The 27,198-nt window shown below is 32.8% G+C and overlaps 1 protein-coding gene across 1 annotated transcript in view; it reads right to left on the bottom strand.

Moving 5' to 3' along the window:
• The window catches only part of LOC140433998 (lachesin-like), a 675,206-nt gene that overhangs the window by 4,359 nt on the left and 643,649 nt on the right, over positions 1-27,198 (bottom strand). Inside the window, exon 8 of the mRNA XM_072521967.1 lies at positions 19,917-20,087. Coding sequence (XP_072378068.1) covers positions 19,917-20,087 — 171 coding nt within the window. The remainder of the gene's footprint in view (positions 1-19,916; positions 20,088-27,198) is intronic.

Raw genomic sequence — 27,198 nt, 5'->3', positions numbered from 1 at the left:
CGCTGTGCATTTGTCTGAGAGAAATAATCTGTACTTATTTGTATATACTTTCTTAAGGACTATATTATAACCTTTCGAAACTGGCTGAATGACGAAAGTCTATGCCACAAAAAAAAATATGTGTTTTTCCTTCTAAAGAAAAATATTTACTATATGAATTTTGATTCTTGAACTCTTTATTTATTTATCAAGATCTTGTATCATGCAATATATCAAACAATATATTTTTTTGAACAATGATGTTTTCCTATAAAGCAAAACTTTGATGCACTCATCTCGTTTAACAAATGCAAAGAAAAGCGAAGATAAGAAAAGTCCTTGGGATTGAGTTGACAGAGTGTATGTACGATGAAAGGATATTATCAGATATAGCTATACGGAAATCTCGTGCACGGATGAAATCTTATTCTTAATATAAGAACAGGGAATTTTCAAAAGAAGTAGTTTTCGTTTGGATATTTTACGAAATGTTTTAAATACAAAAAACCTTTTAGTCTTTACAAACGCAATATTTATTTTTTACTAAATTTATTCATAAAAAAATCTTTATTAAATATTGAACAATAAACGTAGATATAAATTTACTCTATAAACTCATTTTTCGTTTTTTTTTATTAGTCAATTTGTTGTGTATAACTTAAGTAAGCATAAACCAAAAGGAAAAAAAAATGTTGTGGAAAGGTAAAAAATGTGTAAAAAACACCCAGAAACAGGTAGAGTAAACCCCTAAAGACTGATTACGATTAAGGTAAGTCCAAGAGCGACGGCTCACATTTTTTTGACTGTCTAAATCTTAGCACAAAAAAGTCTACGCTCCGAAACATTTATATATTGTTTTTATAATTAGTGTTCTATGACAGGAGAGATTTTGTTTCGATTCAGAGCAACTGCATATGTCGCTCTGATGAGACCTAATGAAGTTGAAATACGTATAAGCAGCTTGCTGATACCCTGCACCGTAATAAAATCTAATACCCTCTTTCTGTTTTAGTTCTTTACTCTGTTTCGAGTACCAGAAACTAAATTCACTAATTTTTACCGCGATGAACTGCATGTGGAATGCAAATTATAGATTCCTTTGCCGACTAATTCATCAATCTGTCTGCTTTGCAAGCTTTAGAAAGCACAGTGGTAAAGATTCGAATATCGCAATGCAGCTGACGCCAAATTGAGAGCAGTTCGCATTTGTGGATCCATTTGATACTAAACAAGCTATATTCGCACTGAATATATTGATACAGAGATGTTGGGGTATAAACCAAGATATATATGCTTATGACGTAGGATGTAGTTAAGTATGTATGTATGATATATTAACCCTTGAGTAATCAAGTACAAGCAAATTACATGAACAGTCGTGTGGGGTCTGTGAGGCCCAGTTTTTATTTTACACAATACATTAGAAAAAATTAAAATAAAACTAGTTAATATGTACAATCTTTTTTTATTTCATTTTTAATACATCTTAACCATTTTAAACCCAATGATAAAATAAACATCTTTAAAAAAATGCAAAAAAAGTTAAGAAAAATGTACTTCTTTTACATTTAATAAACAAAATTCTAATCCTAATTTCAATTTTCATTGCAGTTTTCGAAAATCGGTTTAACATGCTCTAAGCATAGCCATTTTTTGGCATTTGACATAAAAATATCGTGTTTTATAATTTTGACAATAGGCGCAACGACCTCGTGTATTTGGACGTGGAGACGCTGGATCTGCATGTACTCCGCTTAATTTTTGGGCGATATTTCTGTTATGTTCTCTCTTGTCAAGACTTAGCCAATTGATTTCAGAAACAATCTTCGTTCCGAAATTAAGTAGTTTTCATTTGCATTACATTTATTAGTGACGTGACAGTTTATGCCTGCAATGTTAAGTAAATTATAAAAAATGACCATTGGCCATCTTAAGGTGTTTCTGCCTACATTTCTAATTGACTGAGTCAACGACCGATTTTGTAATGTTATAAAAAGTAATACACAGTCCCGCTAAATAAACTATGGGAAGTCCTGGGCATATCAAACATACATCAAACATTGGTTAGTGCTCTCAAAGATCTATATTATGGTTCAAACTCCCAAATGAAATTCGGAAACCTCTTAGCTGAAAAATTTGCAGTTACTAAGGGTCTCAGACAAGGATGTTGTATCTCTCCGACTCTATTTAAGATTTATATCTCTGCAGCTCTGAAACAATGGAAAAGGAAAGTCAAAGGAATGGGTATACAATTGAACGATCAGGATTACATATATACTTTACAGTTTGCAGATGATCAGGTGGTAATCTCAAATGACAAAGATGACATGGAATACATGCTTAGAAAACTAATTGAAGAATACCAGAAATGGGGATTAAATATCAATTTAGAAAAGACAAAATACCTCTCAATTGGAGCTGAAGCAGAACAACTCGATATCGATGACAATCAAAAAATAAATCCATGCAACGAATATAAATACCTGGGCGTCATCTTCGACCGTAGTGGAAAAGACGAACGAGAAATAGAACATCGAATTGTACAAGCACGAAGAGCTATAGCATGTTTGAACGGAATTCTATGGAGTAAAGAAATATCAAAGAAAAGAAAATGGAACATCTATGAGACAATGGTTAAAACTAGCCTACTTTATGGAGCTGAGACATGGAGAATAACCGAAAAATATAAGAAAAAGGTCGAAGCCACGGAAATAGATGCCATCAGAAGATCGATGAGAATATCAAGAGCCGACAGAATACGGAATGAAGTGATAAAACAACAAATGGGTATAGAGGGCACTATAGTTGAGGATATTGAGAGAAAACAGCTCATATGGTATGGGCATGTGAGCCGAATGGAGGACGAAAGATTGCCTAAAAAAACGATGATGTGGCAACCCCCAGAGAAGAGGAAACGAGGAAGACCACCACAGAGCTGGAACCTGGGAGTTAGGAAAGCGATTAGCGCTCGAAATCTGGACGAAGACCTAACTCAAGACAGAATACAGTGGCGTTTGGGAGTCGGACAACGTCGTAAGACGTTATAAAAAACCGAATATATATATATATATATATATATATATATATATATATATATATATATATATATATATATATATATATATATATAAAAAGTAATAATATTGGGCTTACTGGCATCTCCAGAATCTTTATCAATCGAGTCACGATAGTGATGATAACAGCGTCACGACTTTTTTTTTCTTTGGAATATATGACACCAAAGTATTGGATTTGGAAAACGCAAACATAGACTGTAGCATTTGAAAATTCTTTGGATATGTATTGAAATCCCCTCGTATATATTTAAAGTATCAAAGAATAATCTTAGTGTATTTCTGTTTCCTTTCCTACAAGTTAAAACAAGGAAATTCTTTCAATTCATCTTAGCGTCGCCGAATAAAATAAACCATTTTTAGAGTTGTTTATATTTTACAAGATGCGTATTTTGTCGGTATTCTTTGATCGAAGCCTTTTTTAGGATATTATGCGTTTCAAATAAATATTCCAGTTTATATGTTTTGTTTATACCAAGATTATGCGAATGAATTTTAAAGATAATTTCGTCATTCTCACTTGGGTCGCTGTAAGGGACAGTCGGCTTAGGTGTGGATCCAAATTTATTCGTAGAATTTGTTAAAGTTTTCTGTTTTTGCTTCTTTTCACGGAAAATAAGTTTAGTAGCAGTTAATTGTTTATTTAATAGTTACAGTTAAACTGAGGATTTGAAATATACCCACATTGTTCCAGTCTTTTTAAGAAGCAGAGCTCCAAAGTTTGTGTTCCATGCCAATTTCCAATGCCAATTTTGTCTTGTTCTATCACAGTGGAGTTGAATTTGTTCGAGTGGCACAGAGTTTGAGTTCCAGCGAAGTTTGGTTTCTACCCCCAGAATTTTTGTGTGAAACCCCAGTGCAATCCAGGTAACTTTTTTGTGTTAAAATTTAAAGTAAAGACAGACATTTTTTTAATAATATTAATTTGCTTTCATAACAAAAAGAATTTGTAATAATTAATATTGTACTATCTAATCATATTTGACATTAATTCATTTGTTTTGTTTTTAAAAAAGGTTAACCTTCATTGCAGTAACAATTTCTTTGTAAGATTTTGTTGTATCTCCAACTCCTAGAGTTTGTAAACGGCTAGGACACATGTAAGTTTTCTCTTTGTTATTTTTGTACTCTATAACTATTTATACAGGGTGAGTCATGAGGAACTTTACATACTTCTACCATATGTAGAGTCGCTCAGGGAGCATATCATGTGGCCACTAAAAAATGTCAACTCCTCTTCTTTATTAATCAACAGGGTGATTTGTGTAATTGACCATTTATTTCATTTTACTGTAGTGTTTATACGGCTCATTTGATTTTTTTAATTTTTGCATGATACAGTACACTACTATCAAGCATTCGACTGGTATTAGCTAAACTAAAAAATTCCAGGACTGGCTTTGCCAATGAAAACGACATATGCGACAATGTTGTCGCACTTTTATTAAATTTTTAGTGAACGATCAAATCTTACCAAAAATAGAACAACCATAATGAAGTATTAAATTATAAGGTAATTAATTTAAACAAATGTTATAAATTTTAAACATTTTAATTGAAATGATAAACTGAGTCACTGCACAACAAAAAACAGTAACTACTAACAATAACGAAGAACAATTTAAAAAAAAACTAAAAATATGTACATAGTTATGATAAACCCATAAATTAATTAGAACTGGAAAATATACAATAATGGTAACAAAATAAAAATAATTTAAAATAGATTTTCGAAATGGAATCCTGCAGCCTGTACACATTTTTGTTGCCGAATTGTTAATTGACATATTGAATTACGGATACTCTGGGGATCGTTTCTAATAGTATTACAACAATGTATAATTCTATCAATTAATTGTTGTCGGTTATTAATATTCACTGCGTAAACTAGTTGCTTCAATCGTCCCCAAATATGGTAATCAACGGGATTGAAATCAGGAGATGCACGTCCTATCCACCTGTTGCCATAAACATTATTGAGATGTTGTCTCACTGCCAGTAAAAAGTGTGGGGGTGCCCCATCATGCTGAAAATACATCCCTCGGATAGCAACGTTCGCGTTGGCAAGCAAATTCGCCAAAATATTTTGTAGAAAGTTCAAATAGACCTGCCCTGTTAAAGGACCATCAAAAAAGTGAGGACCTACTAATTGGTTATTTATGACACCAATCCACACGTTAACCGAAAACCTTAACTTAGAACGACGTTCTCGAATAGCATGGGGATTTTCTTCTGCCCACACATGTGAATTTCGTGAATTATTTATCCCGTCTCTGGTAAATTGGGCTTCATCTGTAAATAGTGTCCTGTATAGCGTTGGTCGATTATTGTTAATCCATCTACAAAATTCCAACCTATCGATCTCATCTCCAGCATGTAGTCGCTGAACCATTTGAATGTGATATGGGTGTAGATTATTTTTTTGTAAGACTCTACTTACTTTTGATTGAGTAACATTGAGTTCTCGACTTACTTGTCTAGTGCTTATGGTAGGGTTCATAGTAACGGCGTCCATAATGTCATTTTCCTGCGCTTCATCTACATGTCGCTCTGTTGTTCCACTAGGAAAAGTGCCATTTTCTCGCAAATAATTAAAAACTGACCCAAATGTTGGATGACTGGGAGTTCGACGATTAGGAAATCTCCTGCGATATTCTCTACTAGCAGCCCTACCATTCCCATTACAGAATCCATAAACAAATATTAAGTCTGCATATTCTGTGGTCGAAAACTGAAGTGACATTTTGAACGAAAGTAACAAAAGCTCTACCAAAACTAACACAATGTACTTAACGTAGATATGACAGAAGAAATATGTATTCTTGTACACATAAATAACAATTGATAATGACAATAATGACAATGGGTATAAAATATCAAGAAACGTCAAACGGTCAACGCTAACCTTCATTTTAAACTTTTTTAGATTTATTTTTATTTAGTACAGTTGATGCAATGTATTATTATTTGACATAAAATTTTAATCATTTACAATCAACAAAAACTAACACATACAAGAGGTTTGACTTTTTAATCAATTTAATTTATTATTTATCGAAAATAATGCCCCAATACGATCTATGAGTAAAAATTTAAAATTGAAAAACAATTGATTCTATCGTAGAGATAATACAAAGTGACAGTAAAGATGTTAATTTTCTACGTATTAGATTATGTTGTAGGAACTCATTTTAATTAAAATGTTTGAAATTTATAACATTTGTTTAAATTAATACCTTATAATTTGTTACTTCATTATGGTTGTTCTATTTTTGGTAAGATTTGATCGTTTACTAAAAATTTAATAAAAGTGCGACAACATTGTCGCATATGTCGTTTTCATTGGCTATTTATGTAGTTTGAAAATCACTTATTGCATTTTAAAAAAAATTTATACAGGGTGTAATATTTAATACCAATCCCTAAATTAATTTTTCCAAAGCCAGTCCTGGAATTTTTTAGTTTAGCTAATACCAGTCGAATGCTTGATAGTAGTGTACTGTATCATGCAAAAATTAAAAAAATCAAATGAGCCGTATAAACACTACAGTAAAATGAAATAAATGGTCAATTACACAAATCACCCTGTTAATTAATAAAGAAGAGGAGTTGACATTTTTTAGTGGCCACATGATATGCTCCCTGAGCGACTCTACATATGGTAGAAGTATGTAAAGTTCCTCATGACTCACCCTGTATAGTAATTTGTGTCATTTATTTTTGTAACTGTGGTGAGACACAATAAATGTTAAATTTTTTTCTAACCATTTTGTTTATTTTTTTAACTAACCCCTTTTTTGAGTTTCATGTATAAAGATATGTTTTTAATTTTTAATAATTATTTCGATAGTTACAACTAGCTGTTGTAATAGTTATAATTTGGCACCTCCAAGCAGCGTCCTTTTTAAATTGCTAGAGGTATTTCCTGTTTTCTTTTATTTTGTTTGTTCCAAGAGATTCACGTTAGTACCCCTTTGTTTCATTTTTTGTAGTTGCCCCAATCCGACCCCTTGCCATTTACTTATCCACGACCCCAGCTCTCCTAACAAACCCTAAGTGCCGTTCGCACAAGTATAGATTATTTTGCTTGCCCTATCTCCATCCCCAGTAGTTTCTGTTCCCAATTTTTTACCCCTTACAAGACGAGTACTGTGGTCTGCTGGGATCAAGAAGTTCCATTGGAATCTCCCTTTTATTTTTTCGAATTGTTCCAACAATTGTAATTTTGTGCTGCTCCAACATGCGTTTTACAATTTCGTAACTTGTAAACCAATTATCCATGGTTATATTTCTAGACAATCCAAACACAGGCTTACGTATTCTTTTCACTAAATCGGTGGTTTTAGTACTAACGCGATATGGCCCTGGAATGCAAAAAGCATCTCGTCTTATGTTAAGTAAGATCCAGAAATGTAATTAAGTTTGCATTTCTGATTAAATTAGTCAAAAATGTTTCTTATTTTTGCAAGTTTGTCTGTGGTTCTTTTTTCTTCTCTAGTATTTACGTAATAAAAACGCAAGAAACGTAGCAATAATACAAATCGCCTATGAGCCATAGTAGCTCGAAACACCACTTCGCCTGTTCCATCAGAATCCCAAAATTCTTTGCAATTTCGGCGGCTTGCTTTGAAAACTCCAGCTAGGTATAATAGATCAATTAACGCCTTTATTTCCACAGTATCTGTAGGTCTGGCTTTATTCGGATCTGTATAATTGTTTCTTAGTTTAGAAATAAATATGTTTGTGTTCTGTACAATGGTTTCGAGCATATTATCATCAATAAAACATTTCCAACACAGGATCAACTGCTTGACGATTGAACCTGGTAAGTATGAAATTAAATTAGAACTTCTTGACCAAACATTTTTTGGAGGCGCATGTTTTCTCCAGGATACCCCATCTTTAGCATAATAAAAAACCTGCCTGTTTTCCGTATTTGTTTCAAAATATTTTGAAGTTGCAGGTTCCTCCCCCAATCCTTCCTCCAATTCCGATTCAAATTCTTCCTCCCATTCTTCTTCTGTGTCTGTGTTGTGGTCACTTTCTTTACACCTGTCTGATTCTGGCTCGCTTTCCAAATCAATATTATCTTCTTCTACTTCATCATAGAGATGTTGTAATATTTGAATTTCTTTCAGATAAGAATCCATCACAAATCTCAAATACAACAGAAAAAAATTTAAGACTTGAACGTTAATATCTTTATATTAGGAATTAAAATACTTACTCTATGTAGGTTATACTTCACAAAAAAATAGGAAAATAAATTTACTTGTCGCACTCACAAAAGTTACTCGAAGAGTCGGGAGAGTCTGACAGACCAAAAGTGCAAATAACTAGCGAACTATTATACATTATTGTAAGCCCCGTTGTTCACTGTTGTTTGACATGTGGACGGAAAGGTACTGACAAACGCAGCGCATTTCGACATAAAATAAGTAATGAGGCATTAGAAATAAATTGTCACTGGTCTCACAGGCCCCATCTGACTACTCAAGGGTTAACATTACTCGTGGTAGTTTTATTTAAAGATTTTCTGCTTTTTTTTTTTGTTTAAGAATACTTCGAGAATATCATCAATAAGATCATTACTTACTCAGATAATACAATGACAGTTCTTAGTAAAGGTTGACTATTTGGTGACAAAATTATCCTTCTCCATTAAGTACAGTCCATCTAATTTACAAACCGTTGCACGTCATCGGCGTCATAGACCGTGAGGTCACATGATACCAACACGAAATATTTAGGCGGTAGGTGTGTTCTTTTTTAGAATCACTTTGCCGAGTACACTGGCATTACAGCCACTAGACATATTTTATTATATACACGTAGAACTAATATTTAAAGATTTCTATTAATGTTAACTTAAAGAAATAGATAACAATTTCAACAACAACTGTTTCATTTAGTTTGTATAAATGCATTATAAAGCGTTTTTATGAAGAATATTTGTTCGGAACACACTGTAACTGTAATCGAACGAAGGTGAAATTTTGGCATAAATTGGTAGAGATAGTGCAAGCACTACTGACCACGGCGCAGTAGACGAAATTTGGTTTAGTCCCCACTTCCATGTGAAACGCATTGTACTATGCATTGAATATTTCCACTTACAATAGAACCTTTCTGCCTTTACGTGAATTTGACTCCGCCTTCGCGCAGCTCCATGGTCAGGAGTGTTTGAACTATCACTTATTTGACAGTTGCGGTGTTGACACTTTTTGTACTTTATTATTTTAAATTTTAAAGTAAATACCTCTTGTTTTATATTTTTACCTATTTAATAAAATCTGTTCTTTTTAGAACAAAATTAGTGTGTTTTATTTCAAAAATGTTACGTAAGAATTTAAATAGTCATTGTAAAGAGTATAATAATAATTATGTGACCTATTTGATTTAAAATGGATTCAGGATTTTTTTATACTTTGGCAACTATGTCAACTTCGATCTCTGACGTAAATAATGACGTGCATCGGTTTGTAAATTAGATGGACTGTATTAAGGTTTACTAACGAATAATTTTTTATGAAATACTGTATGATAATTTTCGCACATTGAAAATTCAGGAAAATTCACCTATAAACATTTCATGTCTTTTGGAACTGCGTCATTTCTAACTAAATTTTTGACAACCAGTTGTATTATACAAATCGTCTGTAAATATTACAGATCGGTACAAAAAGACAAAGAAAAAAGCACAATAAAACATTCATAAAAATCTCGAACACATTCCGACCATACCCTTGCCTATAAATAAAACATTAGCCATTTGTTTAACGGATATCGCATCGACTATCGATTTTAGATATATTTGAAGGAGTATTCAAAAATAATGGAGGTTTGTGTCTTAAAACGATGCTTTCATTGGTATTCTTAACAGAGGATCGTTGACAATTTCATCTTTTTTTTCGAATTTTTAAGAAAATGTTTAGGAAAAGGCCAGACGGATCAAAATCACCACAAACCAAGCAAGTCCAGGAGAAACGCTAAATTATTCTAAAGAATGTTTTGAAGGTAGTTTTATTTTGAGGCTACAGTCATTAATTATAAGAGCAGGATAAGTAAAATTCTTTGTTAATATCGAGCTTTCGCAAAATTGATTTCTTTGATCAGTATATTCTAAAATAAATTTAAATTAATTTTTAATAATACAATTAAAGACGAAAGAACATTGTATAAGAATCATAAAAACTTAGAACATGAGGTAAACCGATATAATTTTTTACGTTATCACAAAACATTAAGTTTAATGTTATCTATTAACAATTACAATGTTTTAACTTTTGCAGATTTAGGAAGAAGAGATAGAAAACAGCATCCCATACCTTGACATACGAATTAAACGAAATGTACAAAATGTATTAAGCACTGAATGGTATAGAAGACCTATAGTTAGTAACAGATTTATTAACTATTTTACAGCATCAACTTCATTTAAAAATAAATTTAATATTGCATTGCATTGCATATTGGATTTAAAAAGCAGAATAGGCAAATTATCACATAATATTAACTTCAATAAAGGATTAGTGGAGACATTTTATTATAGAATTCTTACAAAATTAAACTAATAAACAAATTTTTATTTAACAATCCCAATAATATTCAATCGAATCCAAGTCGAAGACGTTTGACACCTACTGTATAAAAGAAAAATACCAATCAATATTATACAAACCATCGAAAACATCTACTTCCATATTCGAATACAAGCAAAGATAAATGGAAAACTAACACAGTGTATACCACTACAAAGCGGAGTCAGACAGGGTAACTCGTTAAGCCCACTTCTCTTTAATGTAAGTAATAATGAGCGAAATAATACAAGCAGTACGTAAAGGTCATGGTTACAAAATGGGAAACAAAGAAATTCAAATATTATGATATTCAGACGACGCCCCATTAATCGCAGAGACAGAAGACGAGTTCCAAAGATTAACACACATTTTCAATAGATACAATTGCCAAGAAATTCAATATGATAGTATCAGCAGAAAAAACCAAATGTATGACAACATCTAAATACCCACTACGATGCAAAATCGAAATTGATGGAAAAATAATAAGCAGGAAGCAAGGTTTAGATATCTGGGAATAGATATAACTATTTACGGAGATAATTAACTTAATGACATAATCTAGAAGAACAAACACCTAACACAAGATACAAAAACAAGAATTTATAAAGCAGCAATTAGACCTATGTTAACATACACGGCGGAAACAAGACCTGACATATCTAAAACAAGACGACTACTCAAAACAACAGAGATAAAAATAGTCCGAGAGAAGCGAAAACATAAGAAGAGCATGCAATATAGAAGACATAAATGGATGGGTGACAAAACAGAAACAGGAGTGGAACGAATAAATTAGTAGAATGGCAGAGGACACGATAGTACGAATAGCACGAGATAAATCACCAAATGGACGAAGAAGTATTTGTAGAGCAAGAAAAAGATGGTGAGATAATTTAAACAATTTGGGAGGCTAATATTAAAGAAGAAACAGGCTTTAAAGCCTACATATAAGAAGAAAGAAGAAGACAACCCCAATAACAGAATTATTGACATAAATGAAACAACAGAATCAAATCTCCAAAATATGCAATCTCAATTTTTTTTTACGTCACTACCTTATTAAATTTACTAAAGTCTTTGCTAACTATCCTCAAATTTAAATTACAACCAAAAATATAAAAACACTGGCATCATTGTATACAAAAAGTAAAACACCTATTAGGATTATACAAAGCTTAAATATAGTTTGAGTTGTAGTAAGTCATACATCGGACACACATCCAGAAATATAATAGGTAGACTGACATCGCACAAAAGTGACCTGAGAAATAATAAAATACCTTTGACTTTTCACCCCTTAGATTAACGTTAGGGTGTGAAAATTCATTGAAGCTAGGTGTATTAATTTGTGTTTAAAACAAGAATCACTCCACCGCGCTCCAATGCTCCAGACCATCTCTTTCCCCACTCTGATCTTCGTGACAGTACTAAACAAATTCTATACCGGAAGTGACCATAGATTGGTTAGAGCGAATATTAAAATACAGACGAGAGTAGAACGAAACAAACTTATTAAACGAGAACGATACCCAACCACCGATGTCCTATTTCAAAAACAAACGGAATACCAAAAAGAGCTAAGCACAAGACTAAAATCAATAGAGACACTGAGACAAATGGATATAAACGGACTAGCCAATAAAATAAAAGTAACTGTAACAACATCGGTTAAGAAAATATGCTCAAACACAAAAACAGCCAAAACATCTAAACTTCAACCTAATACAATTAAATTACTAAAAGAAAGACGAAACAGAACAGATCGAACTTCGGACAGCTTCAAAAGATTAAACAAAAACGTGAAGAAAGAAATTAGGAACGATCATAGAAACTATACTAACAATCTAATAAAAAATATAATACAAGATAACTGCAATATTGAAAGTACTCAAAGCAAAAAACTCAAACGGCACAAGAAAAATCATAGAAATAAAAAATGAGAAAAACGTCACCGTCCGAGACAGAAAGGAAATAAGCGAGGTCATTGAAAAATTCTACACTAAATTATACTCGGCAAATACACAACCACAACAACGACGTACTGAACGAACAATAATTAACACCGGCTCAGAAGAAATACCGGACATAACCGACTATGAAATAAGAATGGCCCTAAATCAACTAAAAACGAATAAATGTCCGGGAGAGGATAAAATTACAGTCGAAATGTTGAAAATCGGTGGAAGAAAAATAGAACAGGTATTAAATATTTTATTTAATAAAGTAATTGATGAAGGAAAGATTCCTCAAGAATGGTACAACTCCGAAGTCATTTTACTATTCAAGAAAGGAGACAAAGCAAACATCGAGAATTACCGACCAATATCCTTGCTCTCACATCTGTATAAATTACTAACTAAAATCATAACCAACCGCCTAACACATAAGCTCGATTTCTATCAACCTATCGAGCAGGCTGGATTCAGAAAACATTTTAGTACCATAGACCACTTGCACACCGTAAGAACACTAATAGAAAAATGCACCGAGTATAATGTTCCAATTCATATGGCGTTCGTCGATTTCCATAAAGCATTCGATTCCATCAAATTATGGGCAGTGCTTGAATCTCTAGAAAATGCACGTACAGATTCAAGATACACTAACATAATTAAAAACATATATGAAAATGCCACCATGCAGATAAAGCTGGACGAAAGCACAAAAACTAATCCCATGAGACTACAACGGGGAGTAAGACAAGGAGACACCATCTCTCCCAAACTATTTACCCTTGCTCTAGAAGACATTTTTAAGAAACTAGAATGGAACAATAAGGGTATCAACGTCGACGGATCATATTTAAACCACTTGCGATTCGCAGATGACATAGTTTTAATAGCCGATAATATCCAAGAACTAAATGATATGTTACAACAATTAAATGCAGTTTCAGGAGCGGTAGGCTTAAAAATGAACTACAATAAAACAAAAATACTGAGCCGAGACCAGACAAATATAACAATACAAAATCATACCATAGAAAATGTTGAACATTATGTATATCTAGGTCATGTTATCAAACTAGGAAAACCAAATCAAGATGCTGAAATTAAAAGAAGAACACAACTGGCATGGGGCGCTTTCGGCAAATTAGCATATATCTTGAAAAACACCTCCATTCCTGTAAACTTAAAGAAAAAGGTGTATAACACATGCATACTACCAGTTTGTACTTACGGCTTGGAGACAGTAGAACTTACCAAAAAATCTGCTAAAAAATTAGAAATAACGCAAAGAGCAATGGAACGAATCATGCTTGGAATATCACTAAGAGACAAGATTTGAAACACCGAGATAAGACGTAGAACGAAGATTAGGGATATTGTGGAAGAAATTGCAAAAATGAAATGGCGCTGGGCAGGTCACGTAGCCCGATATAATGACAACAGGTGGACACGGAGAATTCTAGAATGGAGACCAAGGACGACAACAAGAAGCACGGGAAGACCTCAAAAAAGATGGGTAGATGACATAAGAACAAACAGTGGATTAGATTGGCGCAAGATAGAGAAAGATGGAAGCAATTGGGAGAGACATACATTCAGGAGTGGATGGAAAATGGTTGACAAAGAGATCTTCATGTGGGAGTCCTTGGCAATAGAACTCCAACATCGTAATCTAACCTATTCATATTCAGGCTAGATTTAGGAGCTATATTTCTGTTATCCTCTAGTGACTTAACCGTGAAACTGAGATTGTTTGCTTGAGCCTCAAGTCTTCAAACTTGGCGTAGACTTGATGCTCAAGGGTTTGGGCCCTACGTGTCCAGGTTTTTTGATTTTTGTTAAATTATTTAGGTAGCTTGCGCCGGTTTTTGTTAGTACTTTTTTGTGGCCAAAGCCGTTTTTTATGTTTTTTTTGTAGGATGTCCTGAGAGAAAAATCTTATTAGTGGGGCCTACATAGTGTTTTGTGGTTGTCTGCATTGAAAGAGCTGCGAACTATCCTTGGATTTATAATTTCTCTGTGGAGTATGATTTTATTTTAATTCAGTATTTGATGAAACGCATCATATCTCATTATCTCTCACAGTAAACTGACTCTTCCGGTCAAAGCGGTTACTTATATAGTTGATCTTGGCGTGCTTCTCTCGAACGGTCGTTGTCAACGCTTCTTGTGATTGGCCCTGTACGTGTATAGGTAGCAGAGGTCTTATTAGTCGGTCTTGTGTTTAGATTTATTTTTGTTTTTTTTTCTTTTATACCGTTTTCTATGTATGTATGTTATTGGAAGCCTTTGAGCATCATTTCTTTGGTTTAAACTGTTGGGAGTTTTTTCTATTTCGATTCATTCTCTGATTTCACGTTTTCTTTTAATTTCAATGTTAGCTAGCACCGTCTTTTAGATCAAATTTATTGTATATTCCGTATTTGAGACAAGTTGTGTCAGGGACGACGTTTTTTTCTCTTCTTTCAATGGAATTTCGATGTTCTTCTCATCTAACATTGATTCTTCGGTTGGTCTGTCCGATGTATGATTTTTCACAGTCCCCACATGGAATCTCATATACTCCTTAATTTTCTAATGATATTTTTATTTTGGCGGATGGTAAAATAGTTGATATTTTTGTGTCAGTATTACATATCGTTTCTATTTTGTGTTTTCTTAGAATTCTCCCTATTTTCTCTGTTGTACCCTTTACATACGGTAAAAATGTTTTTAAAATCGGTTTTTCATCTTCTGTTGGGTCCTTAATTCTTCCTTGAGCACTCTAAGCCTTTTAGATTGTATATGTTAACAAAATACACAAAGTTTAAAAGGTTAATATATGGACAGGAATTGTAGGAGATCATTTCATAAGTCCCTTTTTTATTGATGGCAATTTAAATGGCGATAGTTACTTAGCACTTCTTCAAAATAATGTTATATCAACTTTGACAAACTTTTTCCTGATTCAGCAAACCCTCAGGTTCCAGTGAATATAATCTACTTTCAGTAAAAAAGAAAAACTAAACAAATAAAAGAAGAGGAATATATAACTTGTTGTAATTATTGTTTTTTTTTCGTAAAACTTTAAAAGAAGTAAAAAAAAGCCCATTTTAGACATCAAAACGAATAATAAACTTAATCTGTAATAAATTAGAAAAAGTGTTCCAAAGCTACGTCCCTGTCCAGTACCTTGCCCCTGAAAGTGGAATTTTAAAACGAAAGAACGTCCATAAAATCCTCGAGTAGGTTGGGTTTTGTTACCTTGGTAGGATAATAAAAATTCATCCTGTAAGCCTGCGAGATTTGGCATCGCGGATTCGGACCATTAGAGAAAACGACCGAATAGTCCCAAGTTATCAACAGTCGTTACGATTTTATAAATACTTCGTTAGTTGGTTACGTGACGGAAGAAACCGAACTTGCCTGATAAATTTCCCTTCGTAACAATGTAGCTGTACACAACGAAAAGTATTTACTGAATGGGAAATATTTTTGGAGTGGCTTCGCCGTGAGGCTGGCGAATATTGTAAGTGGCGCAGTTGGTAGGATTAAACAAATGAAATTTTAAATCAACAGCTTTACCATTGTCACCTAGTGTATAAAATTTAATTATTTTTATTACAGTAGAGAAAATTGGATTGTCAGTAAAGTAAACTTACTGCTGCAAGATATATTAGCAAGAATGAAGGGATGTGAAAAACTATATAAACAGATATCCTGTTATTTCAATTTGTTAATTATTGTTGTTCTGATCATCCTGCAGTTTCTGTTCTAAACATAAACAGACTTATCAATGTATATTGTAAATGGTATCGGATTTCTTTACTTCGGGCGCGGAAAACTCGCTTACAATAATTGGATATAGAAATATGATGCTGTTGATGTCACAAAGCTTACTTTACGGAAACAATATTTAGTAAGTGAATATAGATAAAATACAAAAACAACGTGCAACGGATACAGAAAACCATTAAAAAAATAAAATTTAAGAAAATAAAAATTGGCAGAATATAGTTGAAGTAATATGGAATTTTCGTCATGTCATCAACAAACAATCTTTAGTGGTTAACATAAAAAATCATTTTGATCAGTAGTGTTTTTCAAAAATTTATTTATTGACCTTATTTTTTTTCTACTTGTATCTAGACATATTACCTGATATTTTATTGTAATATTGTCATCATACCTGTTTTTACAGATTTTCTACAGTTTTTGCCTTACAGATTTATATATAGACCAGTGTCAAAGCCTTTAAAAAAGGTAAAAAGTAAAAAAAAATTGTAGTAGAATGAAACCTATTGGAAAAGGAAGAGAATATGCTAAAAATAGAAGAAAAAATAAACTCCACTCCATCCAAAGTCGGGAAGTGGGAGGGGGTGAGTTTTTAAGGGTAAAAATCGGTTTATAGCGATTTTCGGCGAAACTACAAGTGCTATGGAAATAAGTTAAATGGCAAAGTTGTAGGTAACAAAAAGATATACAACTTTTGTATTTACACTTTTTTCACATAACCTCAAAATTTTTGTGGAAAATTCAAAAAACTAAGTTTTTGATTTTTTATTTTTATCTTTTTATTTTTTTACAAAAAATTTTTTTTTTTACGAAATTGAGTAAAAACTTACCTTAGTATATACCAAACACACTGTAATTTTTTTGGAATTAAAAAATTTATTTTTTTACCGGATATTGATTTAATCTCGAAAAAGCATCCTAATTTTCAATCGAAAATTCACGCATCAAATATCAGCTTTTTTAAACAAGTCAGTAAGCTTTTTGTTCGTTGAAATCTCTACTTTCCAAAAGTGTAAATAAAATATAAATTACTATGGAAAATATTTTCAAAAAACGCAAAAAACGAAGAAAACTCGAATCGAAAATTTTTTTTTCATCATTATGAACAATTTTGAGATATTTTATTAAAATTAACAATGTAATTACTCATATTGCGTAAGATTTCATGGTACATTCACAAATAAAAAAATTATAAATTGAAATATTCTACTATAATTAACAAACAATTAAGTTAATAATGTTTATATTTGATAAGATATCTACAATATTATAAGAAAATTGTAGACTTTTCTTTTACTTAAATACGTACATACTTATTTATTGCTATTTATAGATAATTTATATACTTGAGTGACCTTCGGAAAATTTTAGTCCATCAAAAGGTATTTCGTAAAAAAGTGGGGAAGGGACATGGCTGGGCAACGAACTGACAGCAACAGATTGGGGCTGGAAACAACATCAACGAGGCATTATGCCCAAATTTACAGAAAAGGAATTGATCCCAGAAATACTGCTCAAAACTATTTGCTGCAGCTGTGAAACTGGATGTAACAATTGCCGAAAACATGGTTTGAAATGCACAAATTTATGTTCAAGTTGTCACGGCTTAGAAAAATGCTCTAATGTGGAGGAAAAAGCCTACGAAGAATATAATGATAATGATTCTGATGAAATTGTGGATGAGGAAGTAACGCAGACAGGAAACAATATTGGAGATGAAGACGGTGATGGTCTTGGAGATTTCAAAGATCTTCTAGAATCAGGAGGCGACGAAGGAATGCCATCAAAGAGGCAAAAATTAATGCCCTAAAAAATATTATGATAAATATATACATCATATATATATATATATATATATATATATATATATATATATATATATATATATATATATTGTAAGATTGCCCATTTTTAAGTCGTTGTCCGATCTTGACGTCTCGTATTATCATCGTATACGTGCCGTGATAATTCGTGCTAGTTTCTGCAATTTTCTCATAAAATTCGTCTACCTCTTCATCGGGATGTGCTGCGGTTGGAGTGTATACTTAAATAATTTTCAGGGAGATGTTCTCGTTTACATTTAGCCTAATCATTGCTATTCTTTCAGATATTCCTACGAATTGCTCTAATTTATGTGCATATTTCTTGGAAATTAGAAATTCTACGCCATCTACGCTTTCTTAGGATCTTATATTTAGAGTTGCGATGTTCAATCGTGTGGTTTTTAGTGATTTCTTGCTTCCTCCAGATTCCATAAAGCTGTCTTTTTTTTCAAAGGAGTGGGATTTGCGATTACTGTATGGTCTACCCACCTGGAGACCCATTCCTTTTGTTTTAGATGTCGTCATATTCCTGTTAGGAGGTTTTTAGCCTTAAAATACCACGCTGGCTAGACCGGTTGGTGAGTGATTTTATAAAATCCCTAAAATCAAGGGATTGCCACTTCCCTGCGTATTCTTGCAAGGTAAACCTGGACTCATCGGTAAATAAAACGTGCCTCCAATTATTTACAGTAAAATGAGCATGGTTTCTGGCAAACTAAAGCCGCGCAACTCGATGGCGCCTAAGAAATTGTAGGCCTGTTGAAGGAATGCGACTTCTTAAGTTTGGTTTTCCAAGCCTTCGTCTAATTTTTTGTTCACTTACATTAGTATTCCGGACATACTGAAGTTGATAACGGATTTGTACAGCCGTGGCATGACGATCTCGTAGACTTTGTAAGAGGATGAAGCGATCATCAAGGATACTAGTTCTTCGTTGGAGACCGGTTCCAAATCGTCTAGTATTGCCTCCAGTTACCAAGAAACGTGTTTCACAGTACTATTAGATAGTCCACTTCTTCAGTCTTGAAGCAACGCAACAATAGCAACCGCTGTTTCGGGATTTATAACCATAATTCTTGAGATTAAATAAACGCAATTTAACTTCAAACAGTTAACTCACATGAACAAGAACAAAATAATAACAATAAAATAGTAACAGCTACCTTTGTACTTTTAAAAGTGATCAGAATAGTGTATTCTTTATTTCTTATTTTTTATGCCCATTTTTCCGGATAAGCACTTAATTTTTACTAGAAATTACTTCAAATAGTTTGTTTCATTTGTATGTACGTTATTATAATAATAAAAGTTTAAAGATAATTAAAATTTCGTTCTGTTGTGTTCTGTTTTTCGTGCCGGTTCGTGTATATAAGAATTACTCAAAAAAAAAAATAAGTTGGGCCTTAATTGACCTTCTATATTGTTAAATTAATAAACTGAAACATAAATTCTAAAAAAATACATTAAGAAAAGTTTCTCGTAGTACATTTGGTAAATAATTTCCTCCTTAAGATATAATTATAAGATGCAAAATGTTTGCCAAATTTAAATTAGCAATGCTATGCAAAATGTTTCGCAAAATCTTAAAAAACAAAAACAAAAGCAAAACTTTCTGTGCGTGTAATTCACCAACAAAACTCACTCATAACCTCTTCTTTTATTGGGTGATAAAAAGCCGTTCCCGACTTTTGCGGGCGCAACTTTAAAAGGTCGAAAAACATCTTAAGACCTTACCGTACAGTCGGATATTACTCTCCACCTCGCCGAGGGAGTTTTTGGCGATACAGCGATACGAGCCGGCATCGTCTCTTTGCAGGTTTCTTACGATCACCGTCATTTTCACGTGGAATAGGGTTTTGCTGGATGCCTGCACGTCGAACTTCGAACTGGAAATTACCATTTCTCCTGAAAAAATAATACAATTCAGATTTTAACTAAGGCTTTTCCAAGTTTGGTGGAATATATGCGGCGCTGATAGGGTTGTTCCACTAAAATATTGTTAATTTATTCCAAAAGTTTACTGTAATTGTACAGGGAAGATTCTTTGTTATATTAACATTTAAATGTACTACACCCTCTGTACAATTTTACAAAACAAAAAACATTTACATAAATATAAGAAAATGTAATAAATAGTTCAACATTTTTTTTATAATCCGCATTCATCTTCTTTCATTTATTCAGGGGCTACCCTTCTGGAGTTTTCAAAATCAATATTGTGACCTGTATGAAGATGGTGTTGACCTAGAGCTGAAATTAAGTCGGAATTGCAAACAGAAATGCATTGTTCATAAATCCTATGTTGGATTCTACAATTTGTTTGGCCCATATAGGATCCGGAGCAGTCTGCACAAGAAATTTCATAAACTCCGTGTTGTTCACTTGGAATTTTGTCTTTAATTGATCGGACAAAAGATGAAAGTTTTTATTGGGCCTTTCGTCTCTTTTCACTCTACTTCCTCCGAAAGTTTTTTGCCTACTCTGACTTTTGCTGTTTGGTTAAAGTAGAGAAGAGTTATTATTCTTAAGTCTTTTTTGTCAATGTGTTTATCTTTAAGTAACTGTATAAGACGGTTGTGTCGGACCTTATCGACCGCCTTATTGTAATCAGTAAAACAAACATACATCCATACATCTTTGGTTTACATCCATACATCTTTGCATGAGGAGGTTAAATCCAAATAATGCCTCTCGTGTACCCATGGCATTCCTAAATCCAAATTGGGTTTCAGTGATGTTCAGATGTTCAGAAAGTTAATACATCAAGCATATTCGAATAATTTTCAAAAAGCTTGCAATTTAAGATTCTTATTCTAAAACTTCTCTAAAATAGTTCCAAAGCAAACCTTTACGATGTAGCAGTGAAATTTAACAGTGTAAATCCAAAACAATGAAGTGAATGGTGATTTGGCGATCATCGGGAGTTTTCAGGCTAATCATAGCTCTAGTAAAAGTTTCCATTGTTTTAAGCACCGAACGAACAGACAATGCTTAAAAATCCCAAAGCACACAGAACGAACATACCTATTCGTATCTATATTGTAACAGAAAGTTTCATTTACTGACCCGCAAACTGTGTAAAACGAAGAGGTAGGAAATTAACAAGTTTCTGGTTTTTATATTGTTCTAAAATATACAGTATGGAATTTGTTATAATTGACTGACCTGTACAGAGTATATCTTAATTGTCTACACAAAAAATATTTTTAGTACTTTCTTAGAGAACCATCGTGCCTTGTTTCAAAAAGGGATGCAGAGGATCTGTTAAACAATTCCACTAGGTTTCTAAGTCATGATGTTTTTCTTCAACCTGAAATAAAGTATGTTAAATCTCTCTGGGTGACGCATAACATAATCAAAATATGACAGTTTGCAATTTTTAACTGTTCTGACCACTTCTGTAACTTTTCCCATCCGTTGCAAAACAACCTCGTTTTTAATGTGGAAAAGATTCTTGCTGTTAAAGGCATTACACTGATCCCTCTATAGTTATTTGTTGTTTTCTTGACAACTTTATTCACTCTAATATAACTTTCTCTAAAGTTTTTCCTTTTCTGCTTCTGTTCTGGAATTTAGTAGTTCAATATTATTCTGTAAGTCCAAAATGTTTTCACTTGTTTCTCAACGACATTGCTAATCGTTTTTTAATTTTTGTCCTTCCTCTCGCTTATTTTGGTTAGCAGTTTTCCTAACAATTTAATTTGCATCTCGTTGTTTTGTAGTTTTGTAGGGATGTTCGTTTTTTACTATTCCTGGGTATCTTAAATCTTGTAACAACTAGGATCAGCTAGTGATCACATGCCACACTTGCATCTGCATTTAAGGGGGATGTTTTTTATTTTCTTCTTATTGTCATGCGGTCGATTTGATTGTAAGTGTGGTTGTCTGGAGATTTACATGACACTTTGTGGATTATTTTATGTGAAAACACTACTACTACTAAGGATTTCCACAGTTTTCACTGTCTTCCTTCACTCAACCGTTTTCTCCAATTTTCCCTGTCATTCCAGTCTCCATCTCGCAGGGTTCTTTTCTCCATAGCCTCGTTGATTTCATCTCTGAATGACCTTCGGGGTCTTCCTCTCTTTCTTCTTCCAATCGGGCTCCATTCTGTGATTTTGTTTATCCAGCGTCCTCTGTCCGCTCTTCTGACGTGGCCGTACCAGGATAGTCTCTTCTCCTCTATATAGTCGATTATGTCTGATTGCACTCCCATTCTCCGCTTAATCTCTGCGTTTTCAATTCTGTCTCTTTTTGTAAGTCTACAGCTTCTCCTCAGGAACTCCATTTCTACTGCTCTTATTCTACCTCTATTTCTCTTGTTTATTGTCCAGTTTTCGGACCCATATGTCAGGATACTTCTTGTCAGGGTGTTATATATTCTCTTTTTTGTCTTTATCGTAATGTTCTTATCCCACAACACTGAGTTTAGTTGTCTTATACAGTTTCTTGTTTGTCTCAGTCTGTTGTTTATATCTTCTTCTGTTGTTCCCTGGTTCGATATTATGGTTCCTAAATACTTGAATTTATCTGTTCCATTTATTTGTCTTCCCTCGTCTATCTCTAGGTTTCTCATATCCTTGTTTTCTGTTGTTAGGTATTCGGTTTTCTCTAAGTTTATTTCCATTCCGTTGTTTTTATATTCTTCTTCTAGTTTTCTGAGCATAAAGCTGAGATCTTCTTCAGCTTGTGCGATGACTACTTGATCGTCGGCAAAACTTAAGGTGTATAGGTATTCGTCTCTTACTGGTATGCCCATTCCTTCGCACTTTCTCCTCCATGGTTTGAGTGTCTTTTCCAAGAATATTTTAAACAGAGTAGGGGACGTAGCACAGCCTTGTAGAAGTCCTTTTGTCGTCTTAAATGGATTGTAGGCTTTATTTCCACATTTAATAGCTGCTTTGTTTTCTTTGTATAGTGCTTTAACTGCTTTTATTAGTGTTTGTCGGATTCCGAGATCATTCATTGCTTCCCATAATTTGACTCTAGGTATTGAGTCATATGCTTTCTTTAGATCAACAAAGGCCAGATGGACCGGTCTACCTTTTGCCATTTTCTTCTCTATCAGTTGTTCTAATGTGTACGTATGATCTAGGCATGATTTTCCTACTGTGAACCCTGCTTGGTCTTCTCCAATTTTTCCTATTATTTCAGTTTCTAGTTTTTCTTTAATAATTTTCCCGTAAAGTCTACCTACCGACGATATTATACTAATTCCTCCATAGTTTTCACATTTTTTTCTGTTTCCTTTCTTATGTATGGATGTGATGTATGCTTGTGTCTATTCCGCAGGTATTTCTTCTCCATTTAGTCCTCTTTCGAACATTCTATGTAGCATGCGGAATAACTTTTCCGTTCCGTTTTTAATTAGTTCGTTTGGTATTCCTCCGGGTCCTTTGGCTTTTTTGTTCTTCAATGTCTTGATTGCTCTCTTAACTTCTGCCAGGCTTATTTCTATCTGGTCGTATGCCCCATTTCCTGCATGTTCTATATTTTCTTCCTGAAATTGGGGACGGTTTTCTGTAAGTAGTTCTACGTAGTATTCTTGCCACTCGTTTTCACTAATTTTGCCGATCTGGGTTTTCTCCGTCTTATTTCGTTGAAGTGCTTTTAATATTCGCCATGATTCTGAATTTCTCGTTCCTCCGATATGTCGTTCTATCTCTGTGCATGCTTGTTCCCATCGTTCGTTCTTTTCATTTGTTACTCTTTTCTTTACCTCTCTGTTTTTCTCTCTATATAGGTCTAAGTCTTCCTGTTTTTTGGTGTTTAGGTATTTTATGTGTAGTTTTTTCTTTTCTTTTATGCATTTCAATGTGTCTTCCCCATAATATGAAAACAAAGTTCCTTTAATGATTAGGTCATAATTACCACACTATTCAATGAGGCGCTTGCCGTTAATATTTCTTTAACCAGTGCCAAAAAGTTCCTTTGGTTAGTGTTGTCAGTACTAACCTTGGCATTTAAGTCTCCCATCACTACTTTTATATCGGAGCTTTTAATTTGTTCTTATATGGTTTCGAGGCACTCATAGAGAACTGGAACATTCATCACTGAGAACATATAGTACAAATATTAGAAAAAAACTGGAAACAGAATGTGCAACAAACCTTTTTTGATTTCTAGCAAGCATATAATTAGTAAAGCTTATAAAATATGCGAAATACACTCATATGCACAGGTCAAGATGTGTAACAAAACATGAACACCATTTGTTGCTGTTCAATTCTGTAGGAGCTGATATAATATTTTGCCAATCAAAAGTAAGAAATTGAAAATAAAAATGAGAAAAATATTATCAGAATACGAAATAGCCTCAATTATACAAAATGTATAAACTAATTGTAACTACCAATCATTTTTCCCCGTTAAATTATACAAAATATACAATATTGTAAAATGGCCAAAAATTTATTCATTTAGAAAAAGAAGTCAAGCACGTTTGGGCACAATATAAAATATTCTGCAGAGGTTCAATGTTGACACATATAAATTGGTTTTTTGCGGAGTAAATATATTAAATTAAAATTTTTTAATAACAAAATAAAACGTAACCTAACCTAAATTAAATCGTGTCTAAAAATTCAAATAAAATAAGTTGATAACCAATGTTATTTTAAATAAAATTAACCAAATATAAATTTTAATAAGAGTATACTACAAATGAGTTACTATTGTTTTTTGCGTAAATTTTTTATTAACAAAATAAAACCTAACCCCACCTAATCAAATCACATCTAACAATTCAAATTAAAAAAGTGAATATCCATTGCATAAAAACCATCCAATGAATAAGTTTAGCAGATGAACAACAGGGTTTTTGTAGTGGAAGATCCTGTACAGATGCAATATTCGTTACAAAGCAAATTACGTAGAAATCACTACGTAATAGAGTATAATAGACCAGCATTTCTGTGTCTGATTGCCCTAAAGAAAGCGTTTGACAGAGTAAGACTTAAAGATGTAATTTATCTTCTGTATAATAGAAAAGTTCCCTTAAATATTATAAAAACTATTTAAAATATCTACAAAAACAACAAAATGGAAGTCAGAAAAGATGGACAACTTACAGAACCTATAAAAATGTGAAGCGGAATAAGACATAAGGATTTATTGACCCCACGCTCTTCAATTTAATAATGGATGAAATCATAAAAAGCGTTAACAAAGGAACAGGCTACGTAATGGAAAACAGAGAACTAAAAAGACTCTGTTAAGCAGACGATGCAATATTGATAGCCCAAGGTTAAGATAGTCTGCAAAGACTGGTCCACATATTTAACATCAGAGCAAAAGAATTTAATATGACAATCTCATCTCGGAAAACTGTAACAAAAGTAGTCAGCAAAGAACCAACCAGATGTAAAATAAAAATTGATGGCATCAGTATTAAACAAGTAATGGAAATAAAATACCTTTCTAAGAGATTATTCTAATTACCTCAAGTCGTTAAGAAATGTGATGTTTAATTAAGACAGAAAATTATTTTAAAAATTATCATATTATATTTACAGATGCATCAAAAAAAGACGAAAAAACGTCTTGTGCATTTTGGGACCCTACACAAAACTATTTCGAGGCTAAAAAACTTCGGAGTGAATTTTCAAGTTATTCAGCTAAACAACTCGCTATATTAGAAGCATTAAAATATATTAAAACTAATTTATTTAATAATAAAAAATTTTTAATAATATCAGATTGTAAAAGTGTTTTAGATAAACTTTCAAATATATCTACTAATATTAATATTAATTATAGCTTACAAAATATATTGTGTAACGTGGAATCATCCATAATGAAAAAGTAGACATACTGGCTAAAGAAGCATTAGATTCCGATAATTTTGTAAATTATACATCAATTCCGGAAGAAGTTTATATTATTTCAAAAAATATAATTAGGCAGAAATGGATGGATAAATATGATCATTCCAACAAGGGACTTTTTTATAGAAAATTTGTACCAAACCATGGTTCTGTAATTTTATAACAAAAAAGATGCAATCATAATTATCTGTAGAATTCGATTCAATCATTACCTTGCACCTCTTATTTAAATATTCTCTCTTATTTAAATTAAAAATTTAATTTTTAATTTAAATAAGTGAAATGGTGCCAAATTCCCCAAACTGCGAGTGTGGAGAATATGGCACACTAGAACATATGATATTAAATTGTAGTAAAAATAGAATAAAGACCAAAATTTTTATGGAAGCCATTATGAAAATAAAAATTTTAGTAAAACCCATCAACCTTTATGGGTTAATAGTTTCTAACAATTTAGAGGTTTATAAGCTTCTATATCAATACATCAGCAGTTTAAAAATAAGCATAATAAACTTGTACATTGATGAAAAAAATATAAGTAAATAAAAAAAAAATGAAAAAGACAGTCAAGATTTGATTTCACGTACAAAGCGTCTATGTATCTGTTTATACGTATTTCACCTTAATAAGGCTCATCAGAACAGATATTCATAGGCATTCTCAACGTGAAAAATAAATCTTTCCTATCTTTAAGAAGCAACACTAAAATGGCTTCGAAACGGACGCAATAGCGACATCTGATGATAAATCCGTAAAATAGTTTCGAAACACAATTCAAATTTTTGGCTTAATCTGAGCCTTCTAAAAATTGCAAGGCAAAGCAGACGTTGATAAAGATGTTATTAGAGATATGGGGAATCTAAAATTTGCATTCCACAACATGTCTCCTCAACTAAGCAGAAGTCATTAGCGAATTGGTTTCTTGTACTCATACAGAGTAGATCCGAATAAAAATTAAAAAGTCTATGTATCTGTTTATACACACACCTATGTTTATACATATACCATACGTCTATGTATTTCGCCTTAATAAGGCTCATCAGAATAGCTATTCATAGGCGTTCTGATGAGCCAATTCTGTTCTGATAACCAATTCGCTAATGATTTCTGCTTAGTTGAGGACACATGTCGTGGAATGCAAATTTTTGATTCCCATGTCTCTATTAACATCTTTATCAACGTCTGCTTTG

This window comes from Diabrotica undecimpunctata, chromosome 2 (assembly GCF_040954645.1).
Source record: "Diabrotica undecimpunctata isolate CICGRU chromosome 2, icDiaUnde3, whole genome shotgun sequence".
In the NCBI taxonomy this organism is placed as follows: domain Eukaryota; kingdom Metazoa; phylum Arthropoda; class Insecta; order Coleoptera; family Chrysomelidae; genus Diabrotica; species Diabrotica undecimpunctata.
This window is presented reverse-complemented; position numbering and strand designations above follow the sequence as displayed.